General features: G+C 33.7%; 1 protein-coding gene across 1 annotated transcript; it reads left to right on the top strand.

Moving 5' to 3' along the window:
* Window positions 1-8: 8 nt before the first annotated feature.
* Window positions 9-13,016, top strand: epx (eosinophil peroxidase). The gene is given in 18 exon segments (XM_043227802.1): window positions 9-1,345; window positions 2,064-2,154; window positions 2,281-2,365; window positions 2,481-2,656; window positions 2,734-2,866; window positions 2,952-3,081; window positions 4,048-4,254; window positions 5,343-5,715; window positions 6,620-6,780; window positions 6,856-7,114; window positions 8,153-8,323; window positions 9,564-9,801; window positions 10,245-10,363; window positions 10,366-10,449; window positions 10,531-10,695; window positions 12,040-12,123; window positions 12,206-12,308; window positions 12,398-13,016. Coding segments are annotated over 18 exon segments (2,655 nt in total). The 5' UTR covers window positions 9-1,327; the 3' UTR covers window positions 12,456-13,016.
* Window positions 13,017-13,771: the final 755 nt, after the last annotated feature.

Below are 13,771 nucleotides of genomic sequence, written 5' to 3'. Positions count from 1 at the left end.
ATACATATACATATACATACATACACACATACATACACATATATATATATAATAAAACTTTATATCTCACAGTTCTGACTTTTGTATCTTGCCATTTAATTGTAACTTTTCTACATTTTTTTGAGTGGCATAAACGGGCTTCCATACGGTGAAAATTTCTTAAAATGTATTCACCCTGAGGTCACTTAGGACGAATTTGTTTCTTTTATTAGGAACGATTTGGAAAAAATGTTGCATTGCATCTCTTGTTTGCCAATTAGTCATGTGCAGTGAATGGGTGCCGTCAGAAAATCCAAGCCGTAAAAAACAACACAAATAATCTACAGTAAGACTCTTTAAGAAATTAAAAACGGCATGTTTGTAGGAAACGCATCCATCGTGGCATTAATAAATAATATTGTTTGGTAAAAAAGTAATCTCATCTGAATCAGGAGGGAAATATGCACTAATCAAGCACCATTTACAAGCCAAAAGTGTCCTAAATGAATATGTGGGAGGATTTTATTGTGAGAGGAGAGTGTTATTATATATTACAGACTTCTATTTTGCCCAGAAGCAACGGTTTTAATATTAATGTGGAGTTTAATCAGCCGTTTAGACTCTCATTCTGACGGCACCCATTCACTGCAGAGCATCCATCGGAGAGCAAATGATGTAATGCCGCATTTCTCCCGATCCGGGGAAGAAACAAACTCATCTACGTCTTAGATATATCCTGAGCGCATACAATATCAGCAACTCTTCACTTTTGGGTGAACCGTTCCTGTGTTTGTGCTCCAAGCTGTGCTGTTGCTAAACCTGGACCCTAATGAGATTAAACGTGCGAAAATTTCATTTCAAGGACGACCAAAGCCGTTTCTTGAAACCGTATCAAAGTTTTGTTCAGAAGGCAGTTTCTCCCGATGTCTTGAGGAGTGATCGTGTCGATAACCCCGTTAGATAGAGGGTGGCGTGTTCGGACCGAGAGCTTATTAGGGCAGGACAGTCACTCCTTGTGCGTTTGATGTTAAATTGTTGTCACCAGTCACACAGATAACAGAATTCTGCACATACCTGCCGACCGAAGCCAGAGTATAAAACTCAGTCCCGACTTAAAGCTTCTCACACACCTAAGTCACGCCATATAACAGTTCAGAGCTTGTATATAGTTAAACACTTAACGTATTTATTTTCTGTATTCGTCGTTATTTATTTGTTATTTTTGTACTTTAATGTGTAAAAGGCTATATATACTTTTCATCTGAAGCAAGAACAAAATCTTTTTTATTAGTATTTTATTAGTTTTAGTATTTTATAAGAAAAAGAGTGAGAATACAAGACCTTAAACATGGAGACAACATGCTTGGTAAGTGCAACTAAAATTACATAAATATTATTAATTATAATTTTTCATTAATTGCAGTGTATAATAATTACCTATTTCTGCTATATGTAATTGTGTGTGTATGTATATATATATATATATATATATATATATATATATATATATATATATATAAAATATATAAATTCTAAAAATATATAAATTCTAAAAAAAATATATATATATATATATATATATATATATATATATATATATATATATATATATATATATAAATTCTAAAAATATCTCTCTATATATATATATATAAAATTTAAAAAATCTAAAAATATTTATATATAATAATATAATTAATAATAATAATATATCTTTTTTTTTTTTTTTTACAGTTTTATACGGTACATTCATTTTTGATTTTAGAATATTATTTTTATATTATTTTATTATTATAGTTTTTTAAATGTTATATATACATTTTTGGATAGTATTTACCGTAATTGATTTATGCACATTTTATTTTTAGATTTATATTAATTTTGTGTATTGTAAAATATCATTTTGTATTCGTATGTATACACACACACACACACACACACACACACACACACACACACACATATATATATATATATATATATATATATATATATATATATTAGTTTTGTCAAACAGTTAATTACTTTTTTTCTAAGATTTGTTGTATCAGCAGGGAAATACATGTATAATATTCTCATTGCAGGAATCTTTCTCTTGCTTGATTTTATCGATGCTTCTGATATCGTGTCTGCCGCCGTCAGCCACATCTCATTTTCCCTCCCAGAATGCAACAGGTACCGAAGTATACTTTACAGACCCAGTTAGCACAAGACATTTGAATTCCATCACCACAGTTTGGTCACCTCTTCAAAACACAAATGGCAGGATTTGAGCCAAAATATTTTGTGCCGTTTTTTCAGTGTACTTGGGATCTAGCTTCATCCAGGAAGCTTTACGCAGAGCCAGAGAGCTGACGGACGCCGCGTACGCTCACACCAACGACAGGTGAGACTCGTTCGACCAATCAAGTCAATGAAGTAAAGCAGAGATGAAATAGACCCAAAAGAGTCAGCAGTTGTTATTTTCTGTCTTATGTTTTGTGTGTGCTCATGTCTATCAGGGTGAAGACGTCCTTATCGGACAGTTCTGTCCGACCCAGTGACCTGCTGGCCTTGTTCAAACAAACCGGCCCCAAAACCAGAACCCACATCAGATCGGCCGAGCTTCTGGATAACACCGTGGAGCTGATTAGAGAGATGGTTTACACGCACTCCATGGACAAACCCGACCTCACCGGTACACGCACGCGCCTATTCGGGTCGTTTACTAACGCGGTTTTGACGCCGTGTCAACGTCTGCTGCGTATGTTTCAGAGCTTTTAAGTGCAGGAGACATGGAGACCATACTGCAGGCAACAGGCTGTTCCTCAGAGATGCTGAGACCCGTGTGTAAATCTGACTGTCTGTCCAAACGCTACCGTACCATCACGGGACACTGCAACAACAGGTGCGCTCCAAAGTATAGCACTGTTCAATCACCTTCCCTTCTCAGAAAGCGTCATGTTTGCTTTGGTCAATGCCGTTTTTGATAGAGAAAACCCTCAGTGGGGGGCAGCAAACACGCCTTACGCCCGCTGGCTGTCGCCGGAGTACGAGGACCCTCGAGGGGCCCCCAGGGGCTGGGACCCACAACGCACCTACCACAACCACACACTACCACCCGTAAGACTCACTGACCGAATCGGAGCTTTATTTAAATGCTCTCTTTTTCTGCAAATTAAAAAATGCAGTGTGTTTTTGTTAGCCTGAAATACATATTTGTCATGTAATTGATATTGTGCATAATAATGCATTCTGTATACAATGGGAAATGGTTCCACATTGATTATATGAAAAAAAAATAGGTCAATAAATAAAACTTGCAACAAATTGCATCTTTATTATCATTAAAATGATTAAAATATAAAAAAACGTAATAAAATAAAATAAAATGTTATTATTATTTAAAGCATTGTAAAAAATAAAATAATCAATAATTAAATAATAAATTAATCCCAGTGCAAGAATAAACTAAATTTTACTCCTTTAATTTAATTTAAATTAGAACTGATAAACTATAATTAATTATGATACAACATGCTTAATAAGTCCAACAAAAAGTACACAAATATATTTATTATTATTATTATTATTAATAATAATAATTGTTTAATTAATTAACTGCAATGTATAATTAATTATTATAAAACTGAACTGGTAAACTAATTAATTCTGGACTATTACTGCATCATCCGCAGCATCACAGTTTATCATAAAATGCATAACACCTAGTAGTTTACTGCATAAAAATTTACTTTAAATATTCTAAAGAAACTTTTTTTACTATAATGGAAATATTATATGTTCACAGAACCGTCAATGGCAATAAAAAAAACTTTGTTTTAGATGAAAGAAGAAAAAAAAGTACTTTTTTTTAATACTTTTATTTATATAGCACTTCAATCCAGACTGTGTCAAAGCACCGAACAGTATCAAACAGGAGAATAGAGAGATACTGATGTATAACCACAAGATTAAACACTTAATTTTTTTTATCAAATGCAGAGACGGTCTCCGCAATCAAATCAACGATAATCACCATAAATTAACCAAACGATTCCAGACTGAATCGTATCCGTGTCTGTGCAGGTCCGCAGCGTGTCTCAGGAGGTTTTGTACACTCATAACGAGAACATCTCTCTGGACGCGTCTCTGTCTCGTCTGCTGGTGGAGTGGGGTCAGTGGATCGATCACGACCTGACCTTGACCCCTCAGAGCCCGAGCACCGCTGCCTTTAAGACCGGAGCAGACTGCACACGCACCTGCAGCACAGACACGCCGTGCTTTCCCATACAGGTGCGTATTACTCCCTGGAAACTAGGGCTGCCCTCGGGTATTCGACCAACCGTTCGTTGACGAGAAGAAGCTTGGTCGACCAAAAGTCTTCGTAGTAATACATCGGGCTTAACATCGAAACACTCACCTGTCATTCATCGATACGGCTTATTATCTGAAATATGTTAGCAGCTTTACACGGGCGCTCAATCTAATGTTAACTTGCGTGAGCTTTTGAAGTGACTTCAGTGCAGCGCGCTCACTTGCTCTTAAAATACTCCCTCATTTTCGCTCATGCAGACGAGTAATAGACCTATTCATTTGTGCGCTTTTAAAATAACATTGCTTTTGTAAAATAATGAGCGGATGTCACGGATTCTGTTCATTTGAGCGCAAACGCATGGATGCGTGAAAACGTGCGCTCTAAACACGTGCGCTAGTTTATGCGTGGATTGTTAAAATGTCGATCCTTACTGTTTTCCGCGCCGCATTTACTTCTTCCGGTGTGCCGTGCCAAGCTTTATGCCTGCGCTTGAGCGCATTTTAGGCTCATCATGTTGTAAACGGTTTATTAAAGGGATAGTTGTAGACCTGTAAGACCTTCTACATCTTCTGACCACAAGTTAAGACATTTTGGATGAAATCGAGGACTCTGCATAGACGGTGAGGATCCTCGAGCCTTAGAAAACATAGCAAGGACATCGGCAAAATAGTCCATGGTTCAACCGTGATTTTAAGAATACTCTTTATGTGCAGAAACTCCAAAATAACGTCTTTATTCAACAATTTGCCTCCTCTGCAAAAACCTATAGCGCGATTTTGGAGCGTAAACAACCTTTGCAATGTGGATACGTTATCTGCGTACAGTACGTATGTACATAAACACAAAAAGCACCAGTGATATCACATATACTGATCCTTGCAGTCTATTCAGAAAGCACTGGGATTTTACGATGAGCGAAGGTCTTGCAGGTTTGGAACGACATGAGGGTGAGCAACTTTAACGAACGCGAAGTCAGTCGACTAATGGTTAAGTGAACGACTGCTAGTCAACCAAAAAGGCTTTTAGTTGAGACTCTGAACATCTGTTCCTTCTTCTTCACGGTCAGATCCCTCTCTCCGACCCCCGCACTGGGACTCAGAGCTGCATGGCGTTTTTCCGCTCCGCACCCAGCTGTACGCTTCCACTCGGTCACCGGGAGCAGCTGAACGCTATAACGGCGTTCGTGGACGCCAGCATGGTGTACGGGAGCTCGGACGGGCTCGGCGCGGCCCTCAGAAACCTCTCGTCCCCTCTCGGCCTGCTCGCCGTCAACCAGCTCCGCTCGGACCAAGGGCTCGGCTTCATGCCCTTCCTGACCCGCACGCAGATGAACCTGGACCCCTGCGGCCCACGAGGGCGGATCGGACCCACCCCGCTATCAGAGACGGCGCAAAGACTCGCCGCATCCATGGGGAACAGATCGTTTTGTTTCCAAGCAGGTAGTTTTTTTCAGGGATCATTATTTGTCAGTAAACGTATAACGGCATTCGCAACAACTTCTGCTTCAATAATCACGTACAATGGGACAAACGAGAGAAAAATACAGCCCGTCATCTGATGCAGCATAAACACTAGCACATTTAAAAAAAGCTCTTAATATAATCAATCTGCAATGGTTGCATTACTAGCCATTTTAATTAAAAATAAAATAAAATAAAGTACTTGCTGATGATGTTCCTCAATTAATTTACTTTAAATTCAGCGTGCTTTATTAGCCTGATAAAACAAGTAAAATTAAGCAAATATCATATATGAATATTATTAAATAAAATATTTAACTAATAAAATAATTACAAATAATAATAAAAAAATTGTAGAGCAACTATACATTTTAATAATTTTAAGTTTAAGTATAAGTATTTTTTATTATAAGTTTAAGTATAAGTATTTTTAAGTATTTAAGTATTTTCTTAATTTATGTAAAGCATCACTGTAGTCATAATATATATATATATATATATATATATATATATATATATATATATATATATATATATATATATATATATATATATGAAAAAACCATGACACATGGTGCAAAATTACACAAAAACTGTATTACAAATGAAGTAAATTTATTTAAAATTTAATCTGTGAATAATTCAATTAAATCTAGAGCAACAGAACATTTTATTTATTTTTTATTTGCAATATATTGCTGAATTGCCGTTTTTTCATGTTGACTTAAAGTATATTAAAGCTAAAACCCCCTTATATGAAGAAAAAGAAAATAAGTCAGTATTTGTTTCATTTTATTTGAACTTCAATAACATCAAACGAAAATGAAATTATTTCACTCTGACGCTGGCCAGTTGATGAGCTGTTTTTGCGTGCACGTCTCAGGTGACTCTCGGGCCAATGAGCACTTGGGGATGATCGCTTTGCACACGCTCTTTCTGAGAGAGCACAACCGATTGGCCGAGGAGCTTCACGAGCTCAACCCTCACTGGAGCCCGGACACGCTGTACCACGAGGCCAGAAAAATACTGGGCGCCGTCCACCAGGTGAGAAGATCAAACCTTAAAAAAATGTTAATAAAAGGTTGCTTCGTTAATACATTGCTGAATCTTGTTTGGAAGATCTTGACATGGGATCACTACTTGCCCCGTGTCCTGGGCCGCAGTGCTAACCTGGCCCTCATGCCCCCGTATAAAGGTTACGACCCCGCGGCTGACCCCAGCATCTCCAACATTTTCTCCACCGCTGCTTTTCGTTTTGCTCACGTCACTGTGCATCCGGTTGTGAACCGCCTCGGACCTGATTACCGGCTGAGCCTTGAGCACCCGGCTCTGCCGTTACATCACTCTTTGTTTGCATCCTGGAGAGTCGTGCAGGAGGGTTTGTTTCTCACACACACACACACACACACACACACACACACACACACGTCGTCTTTTTCTAGAAATCTAATTTCTAATTTAAAAATTTTTTTCAACTGTATAAAAATGTATCCTGGCTTTAGTTATAGTTTAGATTTAAATTCTGGAAATGTATGCAAAATAATGCATATTTAATTAGACAATGCTTCATTTGCATAGAAATAAATAGCTATTCTTTTATATCCTACTGTACAATTTTCCTTTCTATTTATGTAAAAAAACATTATATATATATATATATATATATATATATATATATATATATATATATATATATATATATATATATATATATATATATATATATATATATATATATATATATATATATATATATATATATATATATATATATATATATATATATATATATATATATATATATATATATATATATATATATATATATATATATATATATATATATATATATATATATATATATATATATATATATATATATATATATATATATATATATATATATATATATATATATATATCTAATTAAATATGCATTATTTATTTATTTATTTGTTTTTTTTTATAATTAAATATACATTATTTTGCATACATTTCCAGAATATAAATCTTAAAATTAAAATTAGATTAATTTTTTAGAATAGATGATATATATATATATATATATATATATATATATATATATATATATATATATATATATATATATATATATATATATATATAATAATCCTCCATCCATATTCTGGAAAAAAAAAAATCTAATTTCCAATTTGTTAAAATATTTTGTCAACTGTACAAAAATGTATCCTGACTTTAGTTATATATGTATGTATATGTGTGTTATAAATGTTTGGTGCAAGGGCGTAGCATTTAGTAGACGCTCTGGACGTGTTCCTACGAATATCCTGCAAACACTAAATTGTCCTTTGCAATAATTTTGTTCACACAATACGTAGACTAGAACAGGTGGTTATCTGTGCATAATGCACACCGAATGTTTTTGTGTGCGCAGGCGGCATTGATCCTGTGCTGCGTGGTTTGCTGCTGTCCCCGGCTAAACTTCAGACAGCGGATCAGATGATGGTGGAGGAGCTGACCGAGAGGCTCTTCCAGGCTCAGGGAGGGCTGCCGCTCGACCTAGCAGCTCTAAACCTGCAGAGAGGACGAGATCATGGCCTGCAAGGTGCCTTCGCTGTCTACTGCCTCCTAAGGGAGAACGCTAACTGAAAAGCAAACCTTTTAAGCGAGGGAGTTGAAATATTGAAGCGCACTAATGGTTGCCGTTTCTGATACACTGGTAACATAATGACCAACACACCACTGAGCACAATATGGCTTTTTTTAGTTACATTTGTATCACGTCTTCTCAGCTAGAATATAAAATATACTAATAATCTTTTAATAATATATGAAATGTAGAATAAAATGGTCTCTTTTCTATCAGTATGTCACTTAATACATTGCAAAATAGCACTAATTGCATGAAGTGATACTCTTTAAATAGTCCTCTTTAATTAGATTTAACGTTTTGTTTTAGTATTGATTTAAATACATTTATTGAACTACATTTGTTTTATATTTAATTTTATTTTGGCAGCTCACTTAATTTATTTATATTTTATTTCTTTATAGGTAAAGATTTAGTTAAAGCTTTTAACTCCAGACATGTTTATAATAAAGATTAGTATAAAGTGTACAAATTACAATTGACATCAAAATGACATTATAGAAATATATGTTTAAATAAATAGATATAAATGTATATAAATAGACATACTTTTTTGTTTTTTTTTTCTCAAATTGGTACGCCATTTTTCTTCTCTTTTATTTATCCTTCAGTGTGTCATATCTTTATTATGAAAGAATAATTCAAACTTATTAAAACTCCTGTTATATTTACATTTAGAAAAATATGAAAATGTGCAATAAATAAAAATACAATAACTTAAATTGCATTAGAAAAACGTCAAAATAATAATAATAATAATAATTTGATTGCTTCATTGCTTACTTGGGCCTGAAATAATTTACATAAAAATATATATATATTTTTATTAACGAATAAATACGTTTCCTGATATTTAAAACTGTTTTCTAATTGTGACCATGGACCACAAAAAAACAGTCAGTAAGGACATTTGGTTGAAATTGAGATTTATGCATCTGAAAAAAAAATCTTAAAAATGATTTTCTCAATATTATAGTCGTCCAAATAAAGTTCCTAGCAATGCATATTACAAGTCTAAAATTAGTTTTTAATATATTCACGGTAGGACAGTATATATTATTTATATTATGAATTTTATCCGTACTCTAGAATGTAAACTAGTTTGATAATTTACTTTGTAATATTTTTTCCAGCTTCACTTGGTATGCTGTGCTAGACTTTTATTTTGCCCTGTGTTATCGGACTCTCTCTGCAGGTTACAGTGCGTGGCGGGAGCTCTGCGGTCTCCCGGCACCCGCGAACGAGTCAGATTTTGCAGGCATTCTGGGTAATGTAGTTCTGGCCCGGAAGCTGCTGCATCTCTACGGAACAGCTAAGAACATAGACGTGTGGGTCGGGGCCATTTCAGAGCCGGCTCCTCCCGGGGGCCGCGTGGGGCCGCTGCTGGCCTGCCTGATCTCCAGACAGTTCAGAGCGCTCCGAGACGGTGACAGGCAATGTGATATTCCACTTCCTCTGAGTATTTTTATTTCATTTGAGATCAATACTGCAGGGTCAGCGTTGAGTTAAAGGGGCCGTCGAAGAGATAAGTGCATGGACAAGATCTCTGAAGTTAAACATTTCAAAACCAAACAGATATTCTTTATAAAAGTTACCTGAAGCGCCTCATTTAAACAGAGCGTGTTTATTTCATAACACCGCCCAAATATGTATGCAAAGAAAGAAGGCGGAGCTATTATTCTGGCCAATCAGAGCTCGCCTCACTTTTTAGAATGATGAGCTTTGTACAAATCCACCCGTTTCAGGAGGCGGGGCTTAGAGGAGAAACGATAATGTACTGCATGTGGAAAATAATGTCTTTTTTTTTTTACTTAAACCACGTAAACGCATTGCATCGCACCGATGATCATATGACCCCCCTTTAAATGCGGTTTAGCTTCTGGTGGCAGAAAGAAGGTGTGTTCAGCTCCGCTCAGAGAGACGCTCTGCGCGGCACATCTCTGTCCCGCATCATCTGTGACAACACACACATCCGACTGGTGCCCTTTGACCCCTTCGGCACACGCTTCACCCCGACGACCTGCTGCCCTGCGAGCGCGTCGCACACATGAACCTTTCAGCGTGGAGAGAACCTGACGCCGGTATTAAACGCCCAAAACGGTCAACTGATGCTTTTGTTTGACGCGTGTTATTTAGATCCGATATTTGGGTGTGATTTTCAGACCCGGCCTGTGGCGCGGTGCCCCGGTTGAGTCTGGGTTTCTCTGTTCTGTGTGGATCTGGGGTGATCTATCAGTGTCCTGCTGGATACCTGCTTCAGGGAGCCACACAAATCAGCTGTGACCCTAAAACCCTCCAGTGGACCCCACAGCCGCCCACCTGCCAAGGTCCAGTCCAATATTGAATACATTCTACTTAATGGTATGTTAAATGTGACCCTGGACCACAAAACCAGTCAATTTTTGAAATTGTAATTCATGTATCATCTGAAAGTTGAATAAATAATATAAAAATATAAATATAAATATAATATGCGTATATATGTGTGTATATGTGTGTGTGTATATATATATATATATATATATATATATATATATATATATGTATATATATATATATATATATATATATATATATATATATATATATATATATATATATATATATATATATATATATATATGTATATGTTATATTCTGAAGTACAACTTGTCGGTTCAAAAGAATCTAAATATTGAGAAAATCGCTTTTAAAGTTATTCAAGATAAGTTCTCAGCAATGCATATCATTACGAATGGTAGAAAAATTACAAATTTTTGCATAAAATATAATTTTGACTCATACAGTGTATTTTTGGCTATTACTACAAACATTCTTGTGCCACTTATGACTGGTTTTGTGCTCCATGGTCACATATTATACATGAAATATTGCATAGTAAATGTAAAGTAACATTAGATTCGATTAAATATTACATTGAATAGCAAATTATTAATAATGCAATATTACAAAATTAGATATTAAAAACCAAATGTACGTATTTTCCAAAGTAAATTTGGAAACTGACTGATCCATTTAACACCAAAACAATGGGGTTTTTTGCAGTGTTTTGGGAGTATTTTATTGGTTGTTTTTAAATATTCGTGTGCATTTTTTAAATTCAATTAAATATGTTTTATTAAATATTGCATTAAATGTTACATTACATGCCAAAACTTACATTAACCGTTGTATAAAATAACATATTACAGTAAATATTAATTATACAACATTAAAAAATATTCAAACTTAGCTAAATATTAAACTGATTCACCTGACACACAATTTATTCATTAATTTGAAACTAAACTAAAATGAACAATAAGTATTTAGATTTTAGATAAATAACAATAAATAAAAGATTAAGTATTACATTGACTAGTAAATATTAATGATATTAAATACATCTAACTATTTAATAGTAAATAAAGTATAAATCTACACTTTTATTTGATTATTTTAAATAATAATGTTTAACAAATTTTTGTGGACATTAGGACATTAATTATCATTAGGATATTATTAAATTAAAATTACTTATTAAATATTAAATGGTAAATATTAATGATAAAATAAATAAACAAAAACAATATAAAATAAAACAAATATTTAATATAAATATAGATAAAAAAAATGTACACCTATCTGACACACAATTTATTCAAACGCTTTTTTTCTTGTTATTATTTCAGATGTAGATGAATGTTCAGCTCATCCGCCCGTCTGCGCTCCTCACCTGCAGTGCTTGAACACACCTGGAGGTCACACCTGCACAGGTGAGCAGCCTCTCACACCAGCAGCTTCCTCCATCTACGGCATATTAATCAATAAACGAGCTATTATTTGTTGCCCATACAGAACCTGCAGCTCCGCCCCTTCCCGCCTCCTCCGTCGTGGCGTCGGTGATGTCAGTCCTAGGGGGCGTGGCTTTGATAGTGCTCTTTCTCGCCTGCTACCAGAGGTGTGTCTCCTTCAGAAATGTCTGCTTCAAGCCGTTGTTTGTATGAGTAAATGTGCAAAAAATGATACTTCGAATGCTATTTCGTGCAGATTTCTCCTCGGGAAAGCTGGGCCGGCGAAGGCAGAATGCTGTCAGAGAAGAAGCTGAAAGGCAGTCGGTTTGTAAAATGCACAGATTTGCTCTGTATATGTTCAGCATGTCGTCCGATTTCACTCCCTGAAACGTGTGTGAACACGAACGGAAGCATTTTTAACATTTCTCCCAGGGTTCTCGCCCTTTGTCTGCGCTAAATCTTTTTAGCCTTCTTGTTGTTAACAGGCCAGTAGTTTTTCTTTTAAAGAATATTGACATTAAAAGCGTCCCTAATGTTACAAAAGATTTCTATTTTAAATATACGAAGATTTTTTTCTTCACCAAAGTATCCTAAAGCTTCCACAAAAATATGAAGCAGCACAAGTGTTTTAAATGGTGATAATCATCATTCATGTGTTTTATATATTTAAATAAGCTTTGGCATTGACATATTGTTAAATAATTATGATTTTAAGCATCATAAACACACTATAAAAACAATCCTGAAATATCAGACCATATGAATATCTTTACAGGAATTTTTCATAAAATTATTAACATTATATATATATTTGTATATATATATGTATATATATGTGTGTGTATATATATGTTTATGTATGTATATATGTGTGTGTGTATATATATATATGTGTATATATATATATATATATATATATATATATATATATATATATATATATATATATATATATATTAGTGCTGTCAAATGATGAACCATCAATCGTGTCCAAAAATAAGTTGTTGTTTACATAATATACATTTATGTAAATATATGAATGTATTTAACATATAAACTTAGGTTTTTGGAAATATGTACATGCATAATATACATAATAAATACACACTACACAAAAGCATTTTGGATGTGATTATTATTTGTTTGAAAGCACTATATATATATATATATATATATATAATTTTTTTTTTTCCTGTAACTTATAATTTTATAACAATATATATATATTTTCTGTAACTTATAATTTTATAACAATAAATATATATTTTCTGTAACTTATTTTATAATATAACAATATTTTTTCTGTAACATAATTTTATAATATAACAATTATATAATATATATAATATATATATATATATATATTATATATTCTGTAACTTATAATTTTATAACATATATATATTCTGTAACTTATAATTTTATAATATATATATTTTTCTTTCTGTAACTTATAATTTTATAATATAACAATATATAATTCTTACTATTTTTGGACACTCAAATGCGAGATGCAAATATATTCCACTGTTATAGATGTCTAAAAATATAATTTATACATATATATATATATATATACACACACATCAATTGTTAGGTATAAATGACACCGTTATTATAATAGTTATTT

Source organism: Puntigrus tetrazona, chromosome 25 (assembly GCF_018831695.1).
Source record: "Puntigrus tetrazona isolate hp1 chromosome 25, ASM1883169v1, whole genome shotgun sequence".
In the NCBI taxonomy this organism is placed as follows: domain Eukaryota; kingdom Metazoa; phylum Chordata; class Actinopteri; order Cypriniformes; family Cyprinidae; genus Puntigrus; species Puntigrus tetrazona.
Note: the sequence above shows the minus strand (reverse complement) of the source record. Positions and strands in the feature narration are given on the sequence as shown.